Source organism: Gopherus evgoodei, chromosome 23 (assembly GCF_007399415.2).
Source record: "Gopherus evgoodei ecotype Sinaloan lineage chromosome 23, rGopEvg1_v1.p, whole genome shotgun sequence".
In the NCBI taxonomy this organism is placed as follows: domain Eukaryota; kingdom Metazoa; phylum Chordata; order Testudines; family Testudinidae; genus Gopherus; species Gopherus evgoodei.
The window spans coordinates 4,780,689-4,795,826 of record NC_044344.1 but is presented as its reverse complement, the minus strand read 5'-3'; the positions used below and the strand labels follow the sequence as shown (position 1 = coordinate 4,795,826).

Sequence of the window (15,138 nt, the reverse complement as noted above, 5' to 3'; positions counted from 1 at the left end):
CAGCACCATGTTACAGACGGTCTCTGTCCAGGTCCTTATCTGGCCCCCAGCGCCATGGTATCTGAGCGCCTCGCCCCTGAGAGGTGGTAGTACCATTTTACAGATGGGAAGCTGAGGCCCAGAGTCTGTGGCTGGAAATTGGATCCGGGTTTCCTGAGACCCATGGCAGCGCTGTATCGACTAGGCCATCCATCTTCCCCTGCCCTTGTCTGTTGCAGCCTGCCTGTCCCTCACTCTTTCCAGCGTGCCTCAGGCGAAATGATCTGAGGGTGCGTCTCGCACACAGTCCCAACCTGACTGCTCGTCCCTTCAAATCAGCCCCTTTGTCCTCTCCATCATCCTGGTCCTTCCCCTTCCCCTGTCCCTGCCCTGATCCCATGGCCCCACACCCTGCCCCTTCCTTCCCCTTTTCAAACTGTCACCTGTTTTCTATGCCCCCTACCTCCTCCTAGGCTGATCTCCCTCCTCCAGTGCCGCAGAGACTAATCAGCCTTCTTTATGTTTCAGTAGCCAGAGTTGTCAGCCACAGAGGGAGAGGCAGTCCCTGCCACCAAGAGTTCACAGACTAAATGGACCAAAAGGCTCAGGGTAACTGGGGAAACTGAGGCACAGTTTGCCCAAGGTCAGTGGCAGAGCTGGGAATAGAACCCAGGGGTCCCGAGTACCAGCCTAGCCACCTGGCCTCTCTGCTCTGGGATCATCTCCTACTCCTCCTCTTTCAAAGCCTCATCATACTACGGGACTGCCTATAATCTCTCTCTGCTCAACCCATCTTCCCACCCCTCCCTCTGGCCTCGCATTGTGTTCTCACTGCCTTGTGTGTCCAGGCCCTTGAATGTGCAGGGCAGGGGACGGTGCAGGGTGAGTGAAGATGCTCTGTGGTGCTGAGTTCTTAGAACATTGCCTCCTTCCCCCCTCCTCCCGCCAAGGGATTTTACCCAGCTCTGGCCTGGAGGGACTAATATTAATTAGCACTTTTCCAAAGGTGAGGAAGTTTCATTTCCACCATTGTGTAGAGAGGCAAAGTGACTTGCCTAAGGTCGCACAGCAGCTCGGTGGCAGAGCCAGGGATCGAACCCAGGAACCTTGGCACCCAATTCTGTACCTCTAGTCTCTGGATCACCCTTCCCTCCTTTCCGGGAATTCAGTCCTGGGCTCCCGACACAGCCCAGAACCCAACTTGCCCCTGGAAGAAGAGGGTCTCAGACTCTTCAATCCTTGCTTCCCGCTCCCCACTGCTCCACAGAAAGATCTCAGCGGGGATCTGAGGAGAGTGCCATCTCTGGGGTTGAGGGGGAAATGTCACTCCCCATGGACCGCAGATCTGGCCTGGAGGAGACAGCTTCCAGACCCTGAGCTCTCCCATCCTTGCCTTGCAATCCTGCTCCCATGAAGCAGGGGCATCAAGATACACTCAGCCTGGGGCACCTCCAGCTCCTTGAAAAGCTGGTCTCTTGAGACGACACCGTGAAGAGGAGGGGCTGGGGCTCGGGGCAGGGTAATTTATCCCCCCAGGCTCTCTGGAGGAAGCTTGCCATCCTTGCCTGCCTGCTGCTTTAGGATAAAGCCAGGATTTCCCACACGGGGGAGACCATTGGGCCATCCAGTCTGGCAGCCTGCCGCTGGCTGGGGCTTACGTCTGATGCTTCAGAAGTGAACCCACCCTTCTCGTCACCAGGCTGGTATGGTAGTGCAGTAACATGGGCGGAGGCACATAGGAAATTCCTTCCTGTTCCCGCGACACCGATCCTTAGACACCCTGATGAATGAGATCCAGCCGCCCCTGTTTCTGGTTCCAGGGTGCCATGAAACTTTCCAAGTGCCGGGGCCTCCACAGCTTTCAGGTGTTGGGAGTTTTCCCCAGGGTTTTGACTCGAAAGGGACAAGATCCTGAGGTCTCTCGGGCTGGCTAGGGTTCTGTCCTGCCTAGTGGCTGGTAGTTTGTCAGGGACTGAGCTGAATGATGCCCTCCAATGTCCCCCGGGCCATGAAGAGGCATGATGTGGCTATTTCACTGGTGAAGTATTGGCAATAACAAATACAAGAACTGGAAAGCAAAGGGTGGCTCAGGGGATGATTCGTGGCAAATGGCAAGTCCAGAGGTCTTGGCTGTGCTGGATCTAATCAGAATCCTGGTCAGCATTACCTTGAGGTTGCCGGGTCGAACCCGGCTGAGGCTGAAAGTGACGAAAGTCGTTCTCGGCTGGCAGCAGTTTAAAGCGGTAGGATTTGGAATGTTCCCAGGCCGATTGCTAATGGGCGAATGTCCACGTCATCATTATGATGGGTACTCAGTGACTCCGTAAAGGGGGGGCCAAGGATAAAACGGGCTGTGGTGACCCGGCCTTAGAGGGGACCCTAGCGGGTGAAGCATTGTCTTGGGGGCCGTTGCATGGGGGAATCCCAGGCCTGGTTCCTGAGCACTGGCTGGCCAGTCCCTGGGCAAATGCTCGGCTTAGAGAGAGAACAAGAAGGGAAGAGAGTGAGGAAGTAGAGATGGGAACTGCCTGGCTCTGAGAATGTGTCCTGGGGTGATCCCTCATGCTCCCCAGCTCTGCCCTGCCTTGTGTCCACTCCTCAATGCCCCCTTTCATTCAAGGACCTCAATGCACTTGGCAGAAGTGGGTCAGGCTCATCAGCCCATTTCATAACTGGGGAAACAGTGATGCACGGAGCAGGGCTGGTGAGTCAGTCCCCTGTCAGCCGCCCGCTCCAGGAAGAGAACCCAGGAGTCCTGACTCTGGCTCTAGTCACTAGATTGCACTCCCTCCCTCCCCCCCTTCTCTTGGTGGGCGCAGGGCTGCCAGGCTGGGAAGCGAGTTGAGGAAGGAAGGAAGAGGCCGGGAGGGAGGGAGAGGAGGAAGCTGGAGGATTAAAAAAAAAAAAGTATCAGCAAAGTGAAACTTCCACCCCCCTGCTCTTGTGTCAGCTGGAGGGGGCTGGGTCACCCAGCCAGGCAGCGCTGGAGGGGGTGGGAGGGCGGGGTGATGCTGGGTGGCCTGATAGCCCAGAGCAGCTGCAGGCAGAGCGTGTGCATTCTCTCTCGCTATCTGTCTGTCCGTCCGGCCGCCTGCTTCTGCCTCCTCAGCTCAGCCTCTGCTGGTTCCCCGTGTGGCTGGGAGCTGGCTTTCTGGCATCCGTCGAGGGGTTTTTGCCTTCCCCTCGGTGCGGGTGGGGGGGGTGTGCATTCAGGACAGCGTCCGGGGGGGGGGGGGGGCGTGTATCTGGCATGCCCAGGAGTGGAACGATCAACATTCATCTGTGATACACCAGACGATAGAGCTGATTCCGGCTGGCAGCCAGGGAGGGCTTTTACACCAGACTCTCGGCTGAAGTTTAGGGGCGAGCCGAGGGAAGCAGGGAGCAACCTGTGCTGTTCCCTCTCCACCGATGGATCTACAGGGGATGGGCACCAGCTGCACCAGGGACTGACATCCATTCAGCTCACTTACCTCTCCCAGAAGAATCTTTAGTTCGCTCCCTCCGCCCTGTCAGCGACTTTCCAGGGAGAATCTCTTCCTTCCCCTTTCCTGGATGGTGGAAGAAGGCGTGAGCAGCGGGGACAGGGCACCCCACAGGGGGCTGCGAGGACCCCGTCATCCTCTGGCTGCGCCAAGGAACATGTCGGTGGTGGGCAAAGCCCTGTGGAGCGTGAAGCGGGCGGGGAACGGCTGGCGGTTTGAGCAGCCCATCGGAGTGGACTGCAGCTCGCCCGAGCCCCGCTGCATCTGGTTGAGCAGCCTGCAGAATGATAATGCCGACCTGGAGCACAGGTGGTACCATGCCAGGGTCGCCCTCCCCAGGCAGAAACACCGCTCGCGCCCTCGGCTGGAGACACGCCACATGGTGAGAGACGCGTTGGCTTGCCTTGGTCACCGCACCCAGATCCCCTTTCACTCTGGAGCGGGGGAACCTGGGGAGGGGGGATCCGGTCCTTGTAGCCTTAGTTCACTGTCCTATGGGGATGTAAATACTTTTGGGGGGTACGTGAACAATTTGGGGGGGCATGTTTACTAAATCTCTAGTGGATGGGCACTAGGAAGTAGAGGAATCACTGGAGACTAAGTACTGCTGTGTGCCCTGATTAGCATTTGGGACTAACGAGTGATGCCCGTGAACGTGGCACCTGGGGCAAAGACCCCAGCTTGGGTGGAGGTCTACCAGCTTTTGTTCCACTGTAATAGGAGTGGGTTGGGTCTCTCGCTCCTGGGACTTTACTCTTCTGCCCCAGGTTTTGCCAGGAGTATTGGGGAGGTGACTGGGCATGGCATTGGGGTAAGGTGCCTGTGGGGTCAATCTCCAGGGGTGTATTTCATGGTATCCTTCTCCAGCACTTCAGCAGGGAGGGCCTTGCCATTCCTTTGCTAAGACAGGTCTTACCTCTTTTCCTGGTTACCACCACGATCTTGATCCTTGATCTGAGAAGTCCTGAAGGGTACCTGGCCCTGCTGTTTAGGAAGCCTGCCTGGTGCCCTCCAGCGGCTGCGGCTCTCGACCCCAGTGTCAGAGTCCTGGAGGCAGGATTTCTCCATCAGGGAGGCCTTTGGCTCTGCCCAGTCGAGATCCATTGGATCCATTTAGGGTCCAACATACGATGGCTCTTTGTTTCTATTGCTGTTGGATGCCGTGTGGTGGGTTATTTGCTTGGTCTTATCTCTGTTGAGATGATCTGAGTTTGTGGGATGGGGGTAGTGGAAGTCATTCCCTATCCTATATCGCAGTTCATATCTTCTCAGTGAATGGTGACCAGATACTCCGGCTTAGCAATGTGGGTGATAAACGCGAATGGAGCAAGTCCTGGGTTTATTGGATTAATGTGAATTTTGCCTGAGTGCCACCACAGTAAATATATAGGGTTGGAAAGGAAAGTGGGTGAAGTGTGGAGGGGATGTGGGGAGCTGGGAAAAGAGGGGATGAGGGGACCCTAGAATTTGGGGTTCCACCTGTGTCTCCTTGGGGATCCATTGCTTCCTGCTCTCCTGAGCTGCTACCGGAGTGCCTAGTGTGTGCCCAGAACAGTGCTAAGAGGCTGTTTGTAAGTTCACTATGTGGGTGCTTGGATGGTCGTGCATCCGCTGTCCCTTCTGAGGGCTGTCGAGTCGGCTCACAATGAGGGACAAAATGCAAAGCGGACAGAATGAGAGAGGCGAATGAATGACCGCAGGATGAGGAACATAAAGGGAGGGGGTTAAGGTTTCTCTGTGTTTGTGAACCCAGGGATCTGCCAGCCGATAGTGAGTGATTCAGTGATGGCTTTGTGCCCAGCGTCGAGATGACTGGCTTGCACAAATTGTTACTGTGATTAGTTTTCATGTGGGTTGTTTATACACAACATTGGGGCAGCCTTGTTGAGTGATCTAGTGCAGGGGGCTGGGGATGTCTGGACTCACTGCTATGTGACCCTGGGCAAATCACTTGCCTCCTCTGTGCCTCAGTTTCTCCATCTGTAAATGCAGATAATATTTACCAGCTTCACATGGGCTCTGAATTAGTTATGTGCTGGGAGCCTCCTCGAACAGGGGCTGTAAGACGTTCAGGTTGCTGCTGTTACGTTCAGAGCAAAGCTGAGACCTGTGTAACACTGAAAGGGTCTGATGCGAGGGACGTGCCCACAGGAAGGAATCGCCCCTTTCCCCCGCCGCCTTTTGGGGAGTCGGGCATCAATCTGTGGGGCTTCTTTCATCGTCCTTTCTGGGTGACTATGGGTGATTCCCATCGCCAGCAGATCTGCGCATCTCATGGTGAATGTCAGCGGCGCAGCGTTAGGGAGTGGACCCTGGCCAGTCACAGCACCTTGGGATGCTTCTGTCCTCATTGAAAATAAAAAGAAGGGGGGAAAATTGGCTTCCCCCAGGGCAAAGGAAGGAAGGAGCCTGGGGGAAGGGTGCCAGATCAGGGACTGAACTTGGCCTTTCCTGATGCTCAAGATGGGACGTGTGTTAGTTTAGTTATTTATCGCAAGAGAAGGGACTTGCCCAAGGCCATACTGCTGGTCAGGGGCAGAGATTCCAGTCCAGGCCCTTTCCAGCCCCAACGGCCTCCTGAGTGTTTTGTCCTCTGGTTCTTTCTGTCAAACTGCGGCGAGGGGGAGGGACTGAAGGGAGAGAGGAAATGGAGCTTGCAGTATGTTCAGCAGATAGAGGTTGCAAGGCCAGCGGCGGGAACACGCCAGGCATGTGCCACATAATGCCCCAGCCCAGGGCTTCTGCTGCTCCAGCCGTGTCCGCTCCTCCCAGGCCACAACAGCACACCGGCAAACTCACTCGACGCTTTGCTGCATCTGCTACGGCCGGGAGCGAGAGCCGGCCCTGCTCCCAGCAGCCAGTTGGGAATGGGCTTGGCGGGGCAGATATTGCTTTGTCCGGCAGGAGGTTTTGTTCTTCCCTGGGGTCTGGCATTCACTCCTGCCCGTGTCTCTCACTGTGCCTGCACCGGCCATGGGGCTGGGCTACGTGTCTACAAACACCAGCCTTCTAGCTACGACTCTGTGACGGAGCAGGGGGGGAATGACAGCCTGCCCCGTGTGCTCACTGACGAGCCGAACCTAGCGCCGGGCGACCTGCGTCGGAGGACCCATGAGCGTTCAGTAGGCGCTTACTGAGAAACCAACGTGCGTTCAATGGGCTGAGTTCCTGTTTGAAACCACCTGTCTCCCCGAAATGCGATCCGTTTTTAAAGACGCCTCCCCCATTCCTCCTCTGGGAAAGGGGCCGAGGAAGCCCTGAGTTTGATCCTATGGTTTACAGAGCAGCAGCCTGGGTCTCGCCCAGGGGAGGGGGGGCATGGCCCCCAAGGAAGGTCACACAATGTTTCAGGGGTTGCAACCACCTTCCTGTTTTTTCCAACAGCTAGATGAGCAGGGTGCTGTGAAACTCATTTCTGCTGTGATCTGGGAGGCCGTGCAATGGAAATGGCTGAGACCCACTGGCCGAGGGGAGTGGACAGGCACCATCTCCTAATCCTTTATGGCTATGATGTTGCAGCCTACTTGTTTAGAATATCAGGGTTGGAAGGGACCTCATCTAGTCCAACCTCCTGCTCAAAGCAGGGCCAATCCCCAGTTAAATCATCCAATCAATTTTTGCCCCATATCCCTAAACAGCCCCCTCAAGGATTGAGCTCACAACCCTGGGTTTGGCAGACCAGTGCTCAAACCACTGAGCTATCCCTTCCCCTGAAGTAAGTGAGTAAGTGCTGCAGAATCGGCCCTTTGGCCCAGTCTAGGCACAGGGGGCCAGTCATCCCTGGTATAACTGACTCAGGATACAATTGAACTGGGTCTGAAGCAGGGGCGGCTCTGTGTATTTTGTCACCCCAAGCGCAGCAGTCAGGCAGCTTTCGGCAGCTTGCCTGTGAGAGGTCTGCTAGTCCCGCGCCTTCGGCATACCCGCCGCCGAAACCACGGAACCGGCAGACCTCCTGCAGGCTGCCACCGAAAGCTGCCTGACTGCCGCCCTCACAGCGACCAGCAGGCCGCCCCTTGCGGCTTGCCGCCCCAGGCACGCACTTGGTGCGCTGGTGCCTGGAGCCGCCCCAGTCTGAAGGCTGTGCCCAGGATGGCCAGCAGCAAGAGACCTAGCTGGAAAGATGGGCTGAGGGGAACGGCCCCCCTGCCACAAAGGGCAGGCTGGCAGGAAGGAATTGCCCATGTTGGGGGTGCCCCGTTGGTTGTGAGGGGCAAAGGAGCTCATGCTATGGGGCCATTTGGTCCCTGGCCGGCTGCTGTCTGGTCTGTTGGCCAGGAACTCCCGCAGCCCCCCTCCTCTTGGCATCTGCTGGCTGGGAGGGGTGGTGAGGGGGCGTGAATGGAAGATGACGGGGGTGAGAGACAAGGGCAGGAGCTTTCCCGGAGGCAGCTCCTAGCAAGCTGTTACCATGGGCAGGTGTGTAATTAAAGTGCCACGGACTGGCCACGTGGGAGCCCCGCCGACGTCCCTGCGATGGGTAGGCTGGTGTGTCTGGGATGGACGTTGCGGGCGAGGGAGTCGTCATGGCTGCAGGTTAATGTCTAGGTAGCACATGTGCTGCTCCCTCTCTCGGGCTCTCTTTCCAAGGCTTGTCCGTACTGGTTAGAATCATGAGGGCACATTCAGCTGTCAGCTTAAAAATAATCCAGCGAGCAGGCAGCCGAGACAATGGAGACCACAGATGGGGAAAGTAGCTGAGCCAGGGCACTCCTGGTCCGAAGTGGCGAGGATCCACCCGCATCCTTCCCTGCGGGGCCAGGGCTCCCCCACCTTGCCTGGAGCCTCACGCTGAGAGGTAGTTACAGGGACTGGCAGACGTAGGGGGAAGGATGAGTGGCCTGGGGCTGGTTCAGTGCGTTCTCTTTCTGGTTAACGGGGCTGTGGCAGAGAGAAAGCTGGGTGTGGATCCCCTGCAGCCAAATTCTCCTCTGCTTGTCCTTGCGCCTTTGCAATGTGGGTACAAAACACTACCTGGATAGGAGGTATTTTTCATCCCCTTTGCTCAGTTCAGCGCACAAGGCAGCAGAGAATCAGACCCCTTCTTTCCCTGCTGAGGCTCCTGAGTGGGGTGCGACAGCTGGCTAGCAATCGCCTGGGGGCTGCCATGTTAAAATCTCCCCTGGGGACCCAGCACTTGATGCCTGTCCTCGGGGTTCTGCCCACATCCAATCAGCAGCTCTCCCCGCGAGCACTTAAGGCTGCAGCTGGAGGATGGCTGGAGAAGACCATGTGAGGGGGATTAGGCCTTTCACGGCCATTAGCGCAATTGCGTTTGCTCCCGTGGTGCTTTTCACCATTGGAGAATCAGGGCTTCCTTTGTTTAGCCTAGAGCTGCATCTCCAACCCAGTGTGGCCCAGTTGCACCTGGACTCTCGCTTGGATCCTGGGAGAGCTGTCAAGTGACTGATTTCAGGCTTTCGGGTCTTTCATAAGCATCTGACCCAAAACCCAGAGATTTTGTTTATTCCAGGGCTGCTGGGATGCCCAGTCCCGGAACAGCCAGGGTGTCCTGAAACCAAGATGGCAGCTTGGGTGGAATGGGAGTGGGTCATTGCATGTCAGTGAGTAGGGGGCAGAGCTTCCCAATGGGCGGCAGGGGATTCCTTGTACCGTGGGGCAGGGTCTGCTGGAGTGAAGGCAGCAGGAGCCTTGCGGCGAGCTCTCTCTCCTGCTCTGGAGCTAGGCTCTGAGGGCTTGGGAGCAGGGACTGTTTGTTCCTCATTTGTCCTGCATCTTGTGCCACGGGGTCCTGTTTCAGGACTAGGCCTCCTATTCGCTGCCACGCTTCAGATAACTAATAATAATACTAGGTATGCCCCCCCCTGCAGTTTCTGGGTCGGGGGGGGCAACCTAACCTGCTGCAGGTTTTCATTGCCAACAGGCAGCCTGTCTTTGTCGCTTGGGAAAGACGCAGGTGAATGTGTCAGGCTGGGCATCTTTATTTTTGCTCTTCAGAGTTGGGGTAGGAGTGGCCTGGAGGCGCCTGGCTTTGGAGGATAGAGACCAGGATGCTTCGTCACTGCTTCCCGTCTTGGCTTGTCTGCAGGATCCGTGGCAGTGTGAACTAATGGTTAGGGTGCTGGATAGGGACTCGGGAAACCTGGGTCTCTCTCCGGGTCTGTCACTGGTTTGCTGGGGGCCTTGGGGCAAGTCCCTGCCCCTTGCCACGCCTCAGTTTCCCCACCTGTAAAATAGGGAGGATGATCTCACCCTCCTTTTGGCAAGCGCTCAGAGATCTGGAAACAGAGCTGTGTCAGAGCGAGGGATTATTATCGTTAACGGCAGGCAGGCGGGAGGGAAGCGGGTTAACTGTTGTCCATGATAATGCCGGCCTGGAAAGCAATAAGCGATGGGCTGGGCATCTGTGCTCACCCCTGTTTCAGAATGGCGGGTTGGTCAGGGCAGCCAGTTGCTGGAAGCAGGCAGCTTCTCAAGCAGGACAGGCTCGGAGCCCAGGGCAGATCACCAGGCCAGGCCTGAGCCGTCCTGCTATGGCTCCTCTGGATTGGTTGTGGCAGGAGAAGATCATCCCAGTCTGCAAACCGTGACCCCGAGAGAGCTCGAGCACCCCTCTGGTCAGTGCCAGGACAGGACACCGCGGCTGTGGTGTGTGCAGAGCTGGCACTGGGCCCAAGGCAGGGGAACCGTTCCTGGGTAGGAGGCCGGGCACTTGGGAGCTGAGGGCAGCGTGTTCCCACATGCAGGACAGGACGAGCCTTTCTACAGCATGGCTGTATTGTCCAACAGCATGGGGAGAGACAAAGGGGTTTTGTACCCCTCCCCTCTGCCACCCCCCCACTCCCGTCCCCCACTGCTCGCTCTTTCTTTCACACATCGAGTAACGAGGCCGAGGGAGGACAGCGCCTGAATTTTAACACCCTCGGCCCACTGCCGGTTCGCTCTCCCATGCCCTCCCGCCTCGAGAGGCTATTTTATTCAGCTGCCGCTCAGGCCGGAGCGCTGGGAATATTAACGAAGCCCCAAGTAGGGGAGGAAGAAGGGCTCGGAAAGGACCCCAGTGATCCTCCGCCTGCACCAGCTTCTGCCTCCGGCCATTTGGCCCAGGCCTGTTTGTATGTGATGGCGATGCATGGCCAGGCTGGGGCTGCTGGCAGCCTGAGGTGTCTATGTAGGTAAAGCAGAGCGTGCCTCTGCGCTGGCTGTCATTACCCGGGGACCCGCAGTATTGGTTTGTCGAGCAAAGTTCCAGGCAGCTGGGCATCCCCTGGGAGCTGGAACTGCTGGCCATTGGAGTTAGTAGAGTTAGGAGCAATGGGATGGGAATGAATCACACTTGTGTGTCTCTAGCATTGTCCACTGGACGATCCCAGAGAGGTTCCCACATGCTAGTTAATCAAGCCTCACTACCCTGTCTCCCTGTGATGGAGTATCGATGCCTCTTCCCATGTTATAGATGGGGAAACCAAGGCCCAGAGCTGGGAATGGAACGGGATGTGCAATTCCCAGTCATTTGAGCGAGGATTGGGCATGCAAACCCATTGGGCAATTTGAAAAACCCAGCTGAGGTCTCTGTGCAGACATCCCTGCCCTCTCCGCCCCCCAGGGGAACATCCTGGGCATTTGGATCCCTGTAGGATGTAGGGACCCAGATTGAGGTTGGGGCCCTACTGGCGGGACACTCCCTTTCCCGGAGAACCTCTGGCTGCTGGGATTGTCTTCCCCGGTGCACCCTGAAAGGAGCAGAGCCCTGAACATAGGGGCCGAGCCAGCCCCCTCGGGGAGGGGAAGATGGACTCGTCATGACTGAATATCTCTTTCTTCTTCCTCTCTGCCTTGGGGAGACTCGGGCAGTGCCAGGTGCTCGCACGCAGTCACTTTATTAAATAGGCTTCTGCCCTCCACGCATTGCTCCCGCCTCCCTGGCAGCGTCAGGCCCATCTTCTCTAGGCTGCCACCTGCGCCCGCCTGTTTGGAACATTTGCACCCCCTCCATCCCCAGGTTATCGTTCCTGAGCAGCCATGTGTTCCGGGGGGCTCTGGGGGCGAGATGCGGGTCCCTTCGGGCCCTGTCTGATGCTGCTTTGTTTCGGGGTGTCCCGTTGGGGGGATTTGTCTCGGCTTATAGCTTTTTAGTGCACAGATGAGGCCTGATCAGATATTCGGCTTTTCCGACTGCTTGGACACGCCAGAGGAGAAGGATGCATGGGAGGCGGGGCGGGGGAAGGGGGTCTCTAGATGTGGCCTTGATCAGGAGCCACTTCAGCAACCTGCTGGTGCCTCCCACATCCTTCTCCTTTAATCTCTGGTTCTTTTTTCCCCTTTCCCCGTTTCCTTTCCTGACCTTTCTCCTTTTCTTTCTCTGGTCACTTTCTGTCTGTCTGTTTCACGCCAGTCAAACGCTCCGGGGTGCCCTTGATGCTTACCCCAGCAGCCCTGCCCTCCGATAACCCCTCCTCTCTCCCGCTTCCTGCATTTTTGGTGCTGTTGTGACAAGAGCGAGCCTGGGAGGAATCTGGGTTTGCTGCGGCTCCAGGGCTGTTTCTTTCCCTTTCGAGTGCTGACCCTGGGTGTTACAGCCCCGGAGCGCAGCTGGCTTAGGCCTGCATGATGTGTGGTCGAGTGTCTCACGTTCCTTGTGCCCCATCCCAGACCCCACTCTGCCTCCTGGCACAATCAACCCCACCAGGCTCTACACAGAGGGAATGGTCGGTATCCAGCTGTTTGTCACATGGCTTGGCTCGCCGCGCGGGCTTGGAGGGTGCCGGGTGGCTATTCAGAGAGTTATTGGGGGAGCTTAGTCTCACGAGCCGGCCTGAGCCGAAGAAAGGCTCTGTTGTGAATGTCCGATAAGGATTGCAGCCGCAGCGGAGCGTGAAGCGCTCGTCTGGAAAGGGAGAGCGTGGAAAGCCCTTTATGCCCTGGATCGATTGCTTGGATCTCTGTCGGGACTGGGAGTCCCATGGGGGAGCAGGAGGCGGCTGGCTCAGCGCAATTAAAATCTACATCCCCTGCCTGACGGGGCTCTGTGTCTCAGAGCGACAGCCTTAGGGGACGTAGCAGGGGAGCTGTGCCGAGGCAGACGGCACGCAATAAAGCCAGGCACTAAGGCACAATTTGCACCCAGCGCAGCTTCCTCCTGCTTGGACCCTGGCTCAGCTGCGTGTGGCTTTGCCTTTCTGCACTTGGGTTCACGCTGGTCACAAGAGAGTGAATCCTCTGTGCAGGCAAAGCCTGGGTGAAAAGCTGAGCCTGGGGGAAGGCATGAGACTAGCTCAGATCCTTCTCTTGGGCACAGGATTCTGGTCTGGGCTTGTCCCTGCAAATGTCTCAGATTAAATCTCTTCAAGCCAAGAAGGCGACATGTGATTCGCTTAGCGTGGAGAGCAGGGCTGGGAGTGCCAGATTCTGCTATTGTGAGTGGAGTAGCCCGAGATGTCCCTCCGGCTATGGAATTGCCAAGTTGTATTCTATGATAATACTGGGCTCTTCTGTTCTGCCTTTGACTGAGGCTCTTCTTGTCCTTTAAAACATCCTGTTTATTCAGGCTCGCCTCTCCCCTGCAAGGAAGCTACGCGATCACCCCTCCCCCCATTTACAGGTGGGGAAACTGAGGCACGACGTGGTGAATTGAATTGTCTGCGGTGACAAAGGGAGTTTGATCCAGGCACCGGCGCTGAGCCCAGATGTCCTGAGTCCCAGCTGTATCCACCAGGCCAGCCTTCCTCTTGAACTGCGATTCTTACCTCCTTCCAGTCCACTCCCTCCCAGCTGCCGACCTCTGTTCCCGTCATTACAAATCTTCCCCTTTTCCTCCTGTCGGTTTTTCCCCCCCACCCCCCCACCCCAAGAATGTTTCACCCCTTCTGCTGTTCGGCTCCAATCTCATTTTGCTGCCACGTTTCCTGCAATGTAGCTTGAGCCTGTTGGCCGGGTCTAACAGCTCCACTGGCCTGCCTCTTGCGCAGCCATTCACGCCAGGGCAAATCTGCACTCACTTTGCATAGATTTAACAATGAAAACAGTACTGCCTAGCTCTCATAACACTGGACGAAGGAAGGCAGAATCCTTACCTCTGTTTTACACATGAGGAAACTGAGGTATAGGGCGTTGTCATGACTGGCCGGTGGCATAGCCAGGATTACAGCCCAAGTCTTCTGAGTCTCAGTCCAGTGCTCTACCCACTAGGCTACACAGGCCAGTGGAGAATGGGACCCAGCATGCAGGGCAACGTGGAGTTGGGTCCCAGGAGTAAACTTTTAAAAAGCCCCCAAGTGACTAAGCAGCTGAAGTCTCGTTTTCCAAAGGGACTTAAGAGCTCGCGACTTATCTGTGCAGGAAAGTGATTCTGGAATCAGGTAGGGCGTGAGCTGAAAACACTACAGCTGTTCCAGAATAAGTGTGTCCACGTGGGATGTTATTCCACAGTAGCTTTGCTGGTCGATTTCCCTCTGTAGACAAGCTCCAAGATTTCCCATTGAAAGTCATTGGAGGAGAGGCTCCTAAATCACTTAGGGGGCTTTGGCTAATTTTATCCCATCTCTTTATTTTGTGCGTGTCTCTCTTAGGGGCCAGGGGAAGAGCAATAAAATCATCTCACAGATGGAAAAAGGGAACGTGGCGGGAGTGGGATTATCGCCACATTTATCTGTCTCGCGAACCCAGCCCCTACATAGTTCATAATCAGAACAATCACAACACCCCGTTCTCCTCACTGGATCTCAGAGCACTTCACAACCTGTGATGGGTTTATCCTCATGAGGCCCCAGGGAGACAGGGCAGCGCTGTTGTCCCCACATTCTCTGTCCCTCGGTTTCCCTAACTGCAAAATGGGGTTAATGCTACTGACCTCCTTTGTGAAGCGCTTTGAGATCTGCTGATGAAAATTGTTAGGACAGAGCCACAGTTTATTCTTCATTATAGAGGCAGGGTGGGGGAGCTAATACCTTTTATTGGACCAACTTCTGTTCGGGGAAGGGACACGGAGCTCTTCCTCCGGTCTGGAGAAGGTAACCAGAGCATCCAAGCTAAACGTAAGGTAGGACAGATTGAGTATGTGGGGTTCACGCACACGATGTAGGACACCCCTTAAAATGGAGTGGTCAGTTCTGTGTTAGCAGGCAGCAGGGTGTGTTACCTGGTGTTGTGATGAGCCAGAAAACCAGAGTCTCTGCTGAGTCCATGGTTTTGAGTGGCCGGAGGAGTTATGAATTGACGCCCTGGCAGCCTTGGGACACTTACGAGGCCCTGAAGCGGCTGTTTGCTGGGCTGCTGGGCCCATTGGTGCATGCAGGCGGGAGACTTTAGCGGCCTGTCGTGTCACCCGCAGTTGGAAATGGGCTTGGAGTGTTGGTTTATTCCAGTCAAGTCCCACCAATGGGGCAGGAGGAAGGGTTGCAGGATCAGGCCTGTCACTGGAGCAGCTTTGTGGGGACAGGAGGGTTGGGAAGAGCCTTCCCCATAGGAGGGATCCGTTGGCCAATGGTCACAAGTGCCGCAGGGACAGGTTTGCTCTGTAATCTTGTTGAGCCACGTGACGTGCAGCATGGCCCCATGGAGCCAAAAGAGGCTGGGTCCAAGCAGGGGCCCAAAGGTGAAGCGTGTCTCTAAAGTACAGCGTGTTGTGTTGCAGAGCTTGGGGAGCGGGAAGGGGGGTGGCTGGCAGGGAGCCCCAGGGCCTGTAGATTACACCCTGCACTGCCTCTCGGCATTC

General features: G+C 56.4%; 1 protein-coding gene across 8 annotated transcripts in view; it reads left to right on the top strand.

Annotated features, from left to right (window-relative positions):
• ARHGAP23 (Rho GTPase activating protein 23) overlaps nt 1–15,138 on the top strand; it is a 123,498-nt gene that overhangs the window by 52,532 nt on the left and 55,828 nt on the right. For 4 of the 8 annotated variants that reach the window (XM_030541617.1, XM_030541614.1, XM_030541613.1 and 1 more), the window contains exon 1: nt 3,045–3,846. The exons of 2 other annotated variants lie outside the window; for them this stretch is intronic. In XM_030541617.1, the coding sequence (XP_030397477.1) occupies nt 3,535–3,846 (312 nt within the window). In that variant the 5' untranslated portion in view covers nt 3,045–3,534. Of the gene's footprint in view, nt 1–3,044; nt 3,847–15,138 lie in introns of those variants that run through there. 2 more of the 8 variants (XM_030541621.1, XM_030541622.1) reach the window with 1 other exon arrangement.